This window comes from Salvelinus namaycush, chromosome 25, assembly GCF_016432855.1.
Source record: "Salvelinus namaycush isolate Seneca chromosome 25, SaNama_1.0, whole genome shotgun sequence".
NCBI classification, from domain to species: Eukaryota; Metazoa; Chordata; class Actinopteri; order Salmoniformes; family Salmonidae; genus Salvelinus; species Salvelinus namaycush.
In genome coordinates, this window is record NC_052331.1 from 25,441,822 (window position 1) to 25,452,482 (window position 10,661).

General features: G+C 42.9%; 1 protein-coding gene across 1 annotated transcript; it reads left to right on the forward strand.

Moving 5' to 3' along the window:
- Window positions 1-2,610: 2,610 nt before the first annotated feature.
- On the forward strand, window positions 2,611-4,631 carry LOC120020122 (frizzled-8-like). Its single transcript, XM_038963579.1, has one exon. The coding sequence runs from the start codon at window positions 2,611-2,613 to the stop codon at window positions 4,357-4,359; it is 1,749 nt and encodes a 582-aa protein (XP_038819507.1). The 3' UTR covers window positions 4,360-4,631.
- Window positions 4,632-10,661: the final 6,030 nt, after the last annotated feature.

Here is a 10,661-nt window from a genome sequence, read left to right on the forward strand (position 1 = left end):
CACTTGCTATCGCAGTTAGAAACAGGGGGGCGTTTCAACAGTTGGTGGCTGGACTGCACCTCTATCTGTCTTTTAATCAATACAGGCCCTATGACTCTAATATACACAGGTTGCATCCCAAATAGCACCCTATTCCCTATTTAGTGCTCTACTTTTGGGTGCCATTTGGGATGCACACACAATCAGAGTAACTGATGCTGATCCTCATCTGATAGTCTCCATTATGTTGGCCTTTGGCCCTGAGACTGGACACCTGTTATGTTCTGCAGCTTTCACCTCCAGTTCACAGCTTGTGTGCATCCTAAATCGCACCCTATTCCCCATATAGTGCACTACTTTTGACCAATGCCCATAGGGCTCTGGTTAAAAGTAGTGCACTATGTAGATATTTGGGTGCCATTTGGGACACAACCCTTGTAATGGGGGCAGGGAAGGAGGTGAAGCACTCACAGAAATCTATCAAAAAATGTCAATGCAGAGTAGCCAGTGGCTGGCGTTGGAAGCACGGCTCTGGCAGCTTTCCTTGAAACAAAATGCATGAAGACCACATAAGCGCCATACCTCAATGTTTTAAATGATGTGCATGTCCTCCTCCATTCTATGATGATAGTAGCCTATTAGAGAATGGTGGTGGAAGAGAGGAAATATGTAGATAAGACCAGGAGACTTGGGCAGTTGGTCACTGTAGTAAAATAACATTATGACTTTGCTTGAGATTACCCTAACCAATTAGTGTGCCAACTGAATCACGTTAATGGCAGCCATCACATATATTTCCAATCTATCAGCTTTGTTAATCTATTTCCCCATAATCCATCTACTTAGACTATTGACACATATCCTCAGGAAGTTTGTTGGGCGTTGGCAGGCATTTCGGTAATCACCTCCTCAGCATGGGGCCTATACAAACACTAAATGAAACATTGGCACCACAATTAAGACCTCTTTCTTTAGTTTTGGACAAAGCCCTGGGGTCTCCTAACTATCCCACATTAACACCCACTGTCTCCACACTGCCCCAAAGTTCGATTAAATGTGTTCCTTGTGTCTATACCTAGCACAGTGTTAAAGGTTTCCAGTTAATGTGTTCCATTTAAAATCACAGATATGCCACACGTCATGAATATCTCCATATTTCTCAAATTGCATCCATGATTGACTGAAATGTAAATATCCTTTTGAGTGTGTAAAGGCGTCAGCATGCTTCAGTTGGGCTAGCGCCTAGCCGAACCCAGCTAGCAGACCGAACGAGTGTGCTGGCATACTCCCTTAAAAGACATTTGCTAGTTTTTCAAGAGAATGTATTTTCAGGGAGTATGCGAGCACACTCATTTGGTTCGGCTAGGCGCCAGCCCAACTGAAGCATGCTGACGCCTTTAGGTGTGCCTAGTACAGTGTTTCCCTGATTTGAAAATGGGGTCACATAAAAACTCTGGGTTTTGTCAGTAACATCCAGAGAGGTTTCTGTTTTCTTCCTACAAATGTGGCTCTATCTTTTGAATGGTTTAAGCTACAAAATAGTATGACCCCATAACTGAAAGATAAGACTATCAGGAACACGTGGACACGACCAGGCACTAAATGTGATGGGGGAAAATAACACCATCTCAATTATGTTCTTTTCTACACAGAATATCATAATACATTATTGCCTGATGATCTTCTGAACTTCCCAATACCTTTCTGATGCATTTCAGTCACTTCAAACCATACTTCCTTCAGATTGAATACTGTCAAAAGCACTGTCAGAAGGATATGCAATCATCATAGCCCCAATTAAAAAGTACATTGACCATTGATTACATTACTTTTTTTACATGGTGGGTCGTGATTTGTTTTTATACATCAAAATGGTGTCGCGGATCAAAAACGTTTTGGAACCCCTGGCCTAGTGCATGATTACACTGTAACCTAATAAGGACCCTGTCAAAGAGGCCTTCATTTACCTAACAATTATTGCAACGCAACAAATCAAACAGTAAAAATGTTTCTATTTCGGAAGCGTAGGCCTGTGTTAGTTAATTTACCCATAACACAAGTTCATGTAAAGGTACAATTAAATTCACTGCATAACGAGAAGCATAAACAAAGACAAAGTCATTAAAAAATATTATTCTATGGAGGGGAACATGTAAACAAACACCTTTGAGAAACACATGATTGATTTACGCTAGTTCCCCGCCCCCGTCGCTCTGTGATTAGGCGCTCCAATAGAGGGAGTGACTTCGCCTCCCTCCATATATATCCCATTCAATGCATCCGCCAACAACAGAGCACGCAGAGCGATCAAAAACAATGGTGCCATTTACAAACACGGGGAGAAACCGAATGGTATCAGCGCGTAAATTATAGTCTGGCAGTCAATAGCAGACGGAGAAGCATGGTCGATTTTTACAGAATAACGTCAAATCAATATATAATAAAGCGGGGTGCTGTGTGGATTCCCTACCATTTTATCAGACAGACACCCACAGGCTACTACTACCCAAGAACACCGTCTGCGCCAAGGATGAGTTTACCAGCATCTCTGGATTAATCGGACTTCACAGCCTACTTGCAAGCGCAAATTCGTTGGCACTTGGAAGCAGACGAATTCAACAGTGAGTGATGATGGAGTGTAACTTGCTGGGTTTGGGGTGGTGCATGTTTTTTGCACTCGTTCTACACAGGTCGAGCTGCGCCGCGGCGAAGGAGCTACAATGTCAGGAGATATCCGTGCCCTTATGCAAAGGAATCGGATACAACTACACCTACATGCCCAACCAGTTCAACCACGACACACAGGACGAGGCAGGGTTGGAGGTGCACCAGTTTTGGCCCCTGGTGGAAATCAAGTGTTCTCCGGACCTGAAGTTCTTTCTCTGTAGCATGTACACTCCTATTTGCCTGGAGGACTACAAGAAGCCCCTGCCGCCTTGTCGGGGTGTCTGTGAGAGAGCCAAGGCAGGCTGTGCGCCTCTGATGAGACAGTACGGGTTCCCGTGGCCAGACAGAATGAGATGCGATTTATTACCAGTGCAAGGTAACCAAGATACACTATGCATGGACTACAACAGAAGTACGACGACTGTTTCTCCAGTGGTTGCAAAGCCCACACATCGTCCTGTTAAACCAGTAAACCCACGAAAGAAAAATGGACAAGGCCGTTCTAACGACCCCCGTAAACACAAACCTCCGAGTTCTCCATGCGAACCCCAGTGTCACTGCCGCGCTCCCATGGTTCCAGTCAGCAACAGTAATCCTCTATATAACAGAGTTAAAACAGGACAGATACTCAACTGTGCCATGCCTTGCCACAACCCTTACTTCTCCCAAGACGAAAGGACATTTACTGCATTCTGGATAGGACTATGGTCCGTGTTATGTTTTATCTCTACTTTTGCAACAGTGGCAACTTTTTTAATCGACATGGATCGTTTCAAATACCCGGAGCGACCCATTATATTCCTCTCTGCTTGTTACATGTTTGTCTCGGTCGGCTACATTGTCAGACTAATTGCTGGACATGAACAAGTGGCTTGTAACATGGAGCATGATACCGAACACATCCACTACGAGACCACCGGCCCTGCGCTTTGTACCATTGTTTTTCTACTCATCTACTTTTTCGGCATGGCAAGTTCTATTTGGTGGGTCATTCTGTCTCTTACCTGGTTCCTGGCTGCGGGGATGAAGTGGGGAAATGAGGCCATAGCCAGTTACTCCCAGTATTTTCATTTAGCTGCCTGGTTAATACCCAGCATGAAATCAATAGCTGTGTTGGCGTTGAGTTCAGTGGATGGTGACCCTGTGGCAGGAATATGCTATGTTGGCAATCAGAATTTGGATAATCTCCGGGGCTTTGTTTTGGCGCCTTTGGTTATCTATCTTTTCATTGGAACTATGTTCCTCCTGGCTGGGTTTGTGTCACTGTTCCGGATCCGGAGTGTTATAAAGCAAGGAGGGACGAAAACAGACAAGTTGGAGAGACTGATGATCAGGATAGGTATTTTTACAGTGCTTTACACTGTCCCCGCCACGATTATAGTAGCATGTTACTTCTATGAGCAGCACAACAGACAGATTTGGGAAATAACCCACAACTGTTCATGCTTATCGGAGCATGAAATGCAGAAGCCGGACTATGCTGTGTTCATGCTGAAATATTTCATGTGCCTTTTAGTTGGCATCACGTCCGGCGCGTGGGTCTGGTCGGGAAAAACTCTAGAATCCTGGAGGACTTTTTGTACCCGCTGCTGCTGGGGCAGCAAGGCCACGAGCGGGTCAATGTACAGTGACGTTAGCACGGGATTGACGTGGAGGTCCGGTACTGCGAGCTCTGTCTCTTGTCCCAAACAGATGCCATTGTCACGGGTTTGAAAAGGAAGAATGGACCACTAATTGTGTTGGGATTGACCATCAGCGTGTTCCAATTAGCACATTAACGAGCACCTAATGATTTTTCTTGCACAATGAGACCCGCATCCAGTTTAGAACCATATAATCAGAAGAATTAGAGGCTTTGCCTAATTTTTACGTACAAAATGAGCTTTTCAAAGATGATTTGAAGTAGGCTATGCCTTAATGTCATACGGGTTTCGTTGGTGCTTAATGTATTTATATAATTATTGATGTACAAACATTGTAAATTTGTATATACAATTTATACGAGATTGAATATATGTATAATTCACTTAGATAGAAGATCTTTATTTTGGTAATAAAAGTACTTGTATTACATTTTTACCTGTGCGTCTGGACAGTCATTCTGCGCCAAAGCTGCGCACCACTCCTATATTTTGAAATGTAATTTTTGCTTTTCGGTCTTCATGCAGTGATACAAGATTTTTGGATAAGTAGAACCCCCTATTCATATTTGTCAAATAGTGATCTAATGCTTAATGAATAGAAACGTAATAGGCCTACACAACAGTTGGTTGTTGGGTTCCTTTTGGGTAGCATTCGTGGAAAAAAGTACACTACACATTGTAACGAACAGTGGTGGTTGGCTGTTGCGTTCCTTTTTGTTATGGTGGGTATCACTGTTCGGTATTCTAGATGCGACCACAAGCAGTGGGGTACGAGGAGGATTCATAAAAACGTTGAAATGGCAATGAAAGCCCTACATGTGGTCTGTTCGAGTAATCCTCTCTTGGGGGAACCCCTCTGTGCAACAATTATGTTACAAACGCTGCATAATCTGCCCCCAATTAATACTGATGACCCAGTGAAACATGTCACACACTGACCTGCATATGAATATGAAATCATAGGGATTCTACTACTACTCATATTAAGGTTTGTGTGGGGCAGAGTTCTGAATACTCACCCTTCTTACTGTCAAGATGTCATAGGCCTTATAATTAAGATGTCAGACAGCGAGGGAGGGAGGACTGGGATGCATCCCAAATGACACCCTATTCCCTATATAGTGCACTAGTTTTGACCTGAGCCACATGGGCCCTGGTCAAAAGTAGTGCACTATATGGGGAATAGGGTGCCATTTGCGACTCACTAGGTGACCCTGCCCAGACTCACTAGGGGACCCTATGTGTTCCCAGTCTGGTCTCATAGATTATTCATAGTGCACGTAAATCCGAGACACTCAAATTAGTATGATATGTTACATTTGGTATGGTTTTATTTAACTAGGCAAGTCAGTTAGGAACAAATTCTTATTTAGAATGACAGCCTACCCCAGCCAAACCCTCCAGTAACCCGGACAACGCTGGGCCAATTGTGCGCCGCCCTATGGGACTCCCGATCACGGCCGGTTGTGATACAGCCCGGGATTGAACCAAGCTCTACAGTGACGCCTCTAGCACTGCCATATAGTGCCTTAGACCCCTGTACCACTCGCAAGCGATTATGGTTACATAAGAGAGATGGTTACTTGTCCGGGTGGTTGGGTAGGTGTATAACACGAATGTCTAGCAACCCAAAGGTTGTGAGTTCGAATCTCATCACAGACAACTTTAGTATTTTAGCTAAGTAAGAACTATTCAACTACTTACTACTTTTTAGCCACTTTGCAACTACTTAGCATGTTAGCTAAACCTTCCCCTAACCATAACCTTAACCCTTTTAGCTAAACTTTACCCTAACCTTAAGCCTTTAACATAACTCCTAACCTTAACCCTAATGCTTAGCCTAGCTAACTTTAGAATTCATAACATATTATACGTTTTTCAAATCTGTAAGATATTGTACATTTTGTTAATTTTTCATATTGGTACAGAATAACACAAAATGCTCTGGGACCAGGCTGCAGCTCATGGTTAAAAGGTAATTAAGACTCAGTGTGTGGTCGGTTTACTGTGTATCTGACCATAAAAGCGCTTAAACACCTGGATTATCTTCTTAACAAGCATAAAGAAACTATTGCATTTGAAAACTGCAAATAGGACCACCGCTTGTTGCGAACACACTTGTGTTTTAGAGGCCCAAGCCTTCAAAATGAGGCCTGTGTTTACTTTATCAAAGTTAAACAGTGTGTTTACCGTTTAGCCAATACCCAGATATATAATAATACCAAATAAAAATGTATTTATAAATAAATTAAAATGTTCTTATCCATTTTGGAGATTTAGAAGAGGTCATGTCCATCACAAATCATTGGCTTACCTCTTAAAACTGTCCAACCAAACAGAGACTTTACAGCATGATGTTGTTGGGACCCAGTTGTAATTGCTCTCATCCTAGTTCATAAACTGCAATCCTGACCTAATTTGACATTAATTTAAAAGATAGACTGTATCAACTTGGCTACTTCAGTCAGTGATATCATACTGCCACCTTGTGGACAAAGAATATCCCCATGAGTTACAAGCTTTCAACAAACCTGTAACAAGCACTTAATAAACGTTATTTCAAAATAATACAAATGTATTAAATATGCACAATATCACATTATCAATTTAATACATTTAATTATTTCGTTTTTTCAATACCTTTTATAAAGTAATTGACATTCCAATAAAATATAAATCAATTGGTAGGCCCATATGCTATTCTTAACAATGTATAGTGAAAAAACAGGTGGCTACAACTATGCTTCAGCTCAAAGACAAAGTTATATGTTGCTTCCAAAATTGCACCATATTTCCTATATAGTGCACTACTTTTGACCAGCCCTAGTCATTTGGGACGTAGCCAGAGATTCTTCCAATCCATCAATGGTCCTGGGGGTCCAGAGGGATGCAGAGAGGTCAGGGCACGTGCGTGTGTGTGTGTGTGTGTGTGTGTGTGTGTGTGTGTGTGTGTGTGTGTGTGTGTGTGTGTGTGTGTGTGTGTGTGTGTGTGTGTGTGTGTGTGTGTGTGTGTGTGTGTGTGCAGGTCAGGCTGTGTACACTCTAGGCTAAAATCAACAGAGGAAATGAGATCATGGAGGTCACGCCAGATCCACCTCCTGCCAAGATAAACAGGAAGTTTACTAGTGGGTACAGGAAGGGCCCATCACTTAGAGGACATCCATAGCATGCATCCCAAATGGCCCAGGTCAAAAGCAGTGCACTACATAGGGAATAGGGTGCCATTTATTAATAAGGGCACATTGAATGGTGTCTTTGTCTACTGATTGATTGAGAAACATCTGTTGAAATTGAATACAGAAGTAAGATGGTGCCACAGTTAAAAACTGACAGAAAATCCAAATGTATATAGAACATTGTACATCAATGTATACAGTACATTGGCTAACATCGAGATAATTCCATAAGGATTCTGCAAGGAAAATGTCAAAGCAAGTGTTTTATTCAGTTTTAGATGAACTGATTTCAGCCAGAGGGACTGCTGGCCACCCCTCGGGTATTACTAGGTTCTGTGTCCCAAATAAAATTGTATTTGTCACATGTAAACAACAGGTGTAGACTAAGAGTGAAATGCTCACATACGGGCACTTCCCAACAATGCAGAGAAAAAAATATGAAAGAAAAATAATAACACGAGGCATAAATACACAATAAGTAACGATAACTTGGCTACAGACACGGGGTACCAGTACCGAGTCAATCCGCAGGGGTACGAGGTCATTGAGGTAGGTAGATATATGTACATATACAGTACCAGTCAAAAGTTTAGACACACCTACTCATTCAAGGGTTTTTCTTAATGCTTTACTATTTTCTATATTGTAGAATAATAGTGAAGACTACAAAACTATGAAATAACACATATGGAATCATGTAGTAACCAAAAAAGTGTTAAACAAATCAAAATATTGTATATTCTTCAAAGTAGCCACCCTTGCCTTGATGACAGCTTTGCACACTCTTGGCATTCTCTCAACCAGCTCCATGAGGAATGCTTTTCCAACAGTCTTGAAGGAATTCCCACATATGCTGAGCACTTGTTGGCTGCTTTTCCTTTGGGGTGAGTCCAACTCACCCCAAACCATCTCAATTGGGTTGAGGTCAGGTGATTGTGGAGGCCAGGTCATCTGTGGCAGCACTCCATCACTCTCCTTCTTGGACAAATAGCCCTTACACAGCCTGGAGAGGTGTTGGGTCATTGTCCTAGTGGGACAAATTATAGTCCCACTAAGTGCAAACCAGATGGGATGGTGTATTGCTGAAGAATGCTGTGGTAGCCATGCTGGTTAAGTGTGCCTTGAATTCGAAATAAATCACAGACAGTGTCACCAGAAAAGCCCCCCACACCATCACTCCTCCATGCTTCACGGTGGGAACCACACATGCGGAGATCATCCGTTCACGAACTCTGCGTCTCACAAAGACACGGCGGTTGGAACCAAAAATCTCAAATGTGGACTCATCAGACCAAATGTCAGATTTCCACCGGTCTAATGTCCATTGCTCGTGTTTCTTGGCCCAAGCAAGTCTCTTCTTCTTATTGGTGTCCTTTAGTAGTGGTTTCTTTGCAGCAATTCGACCATGAAGGCCTGATTCACGCAGTCTTCTCTGAACAGTTGATGTTGAGATATGTCTGTTACTTGATCTCTGTGAAGCATTGATTTGGGCTGCAATTTCTGAGGCTGGTAACTCTAATGAACTTATCCTCTGCAGCAAAGGTAACTCTGGGTCTTCCTTTCCTGTGGCGGTCCTCATATTAGCCAGTTTCATCATTGCGCTTGATGGTTTTTGTGATGGCACTTGAAGAAACTTTAAAAGTTCTTGAAATGTTCCGTATTGACTGAACTTCATCTCTTAAAGTAATGATGGACTGTCGTTTCTATTTGCTTATTTGAACGGTTCTTGCCGTAATAAGGACTTGGTCTTTTACCAAATAGGGCTATCTTTTGTATACCACCCCTATCTTGTCACAACACAACTGATTTTCTCAAACGCATTAAGAAGGAAATAAATTCCACAAATTAACTTTTAACAAGGCACTCCTGTTAATTGAAATGCATTCCAGGTGACTACCTCATGAAGCTGGTTGAGAGAATGCCAAGAGTGTGCAAAGCTGTCATCAAGGCAAAGGGTGGCTACTTTGAAGAATCTAAAATATTAAATACATTTTGATTTGTTTAACACCTTTTTGGTTACTACATGATTGCTTGTGTTATTTCATAGTTTTGATGTCTTCACTATTATTCTACAATGTTGAAAATAGTTTAAAAAAACAAAAAAAAACTTGAATGAGTAGGTGTGTCCAAACTTTTGACTGGTACTGTAGGTAAGGATAAAGTGACTAGGAAACAGGATAGATTATAAACAGTAACAGCAGCGTATGTGATGAGTCAAAAGAGCTAGTGCAAAGCAGGTTAATGCAGATATTCCAGGTAGTTATTGCGGTGATGCAGCCAGTCAAGATGCTCTCAATGGTGCAGCTGTAGAACTTTGAAGATCTGAGGGCCCATGCCTAATCTTTTCAGCCTCCTGCGGGGGAAGAGGCATTGTCGTGCCCTCTTCATGACTGTGTTTGTGTGTGTGGACCATGATAATCTTGACACCGAGAATCTTGAAGCTCTTGATCTGCTCTACTACAGCCCCGTTGATGTGGATGGGGGCGTGCTCGGCCCTCCGATTCCAGGCCTACCACCATCGTGTCGTCAGCAAACTTAACAATGGTGTTTGAGTCGTGCGTGGTCACGTAGTCGTGGGTGAACAGGGGGTACAGGAGGGGACTAAGCACGCACCCTTAAGCACGCACCCCCGTGTTGAGGGTCAGTGTGTCGAATGTGTTGTTGCCTATCCTCACCACTTGGGGGAGGCCCGTCAGGAAGTCCATTGATTGTGGCCTGTGGAATATTGTCCCACTCCTCTTCAATGGCTGTGTGAAGTTGCTGGATATTGGCGAGAACTGGAACATGCTGTCATACACATCGATCCAGAGCATCCCAAATATGCTCAATGAGTGTCTGGTGAGTATGCAGGTCATGGAAGAACTGGGACATTTTCAGCTTCCAGGAATTGTGTACAGATCCTTGCGACATGGGCCGTGCATTATCATGCTGAAACATGATGTGATGGTGGCAGATGAATGGCACGACAATGGGCTTCAGGATCTCGTCACGGTATCTCTGTGCATTCAAATTGCCATTGATAAAATGCAATTATGTTCGTCAGTCTGTAGCTTATGCCTGCCCATACCATAACCCCACCACCACCATGTGGCACTCTATTCCTGATGTGATGTTGACATCAGCAAACCGCTCGCCCACACGACGCCATACACACGTCTGCCATCTGCCTGGTACAGTTGAAATCGGGATTCATCCG

Coding starts and splice junctions, on each gene's coding strand:
- LOC120020122 (XM_038963579.1), top strand. CDS start 2,611: ATGGAGTGTAACTTGCTGGGTTTGGGGTGGTGCATGTTTTTTGCACTC.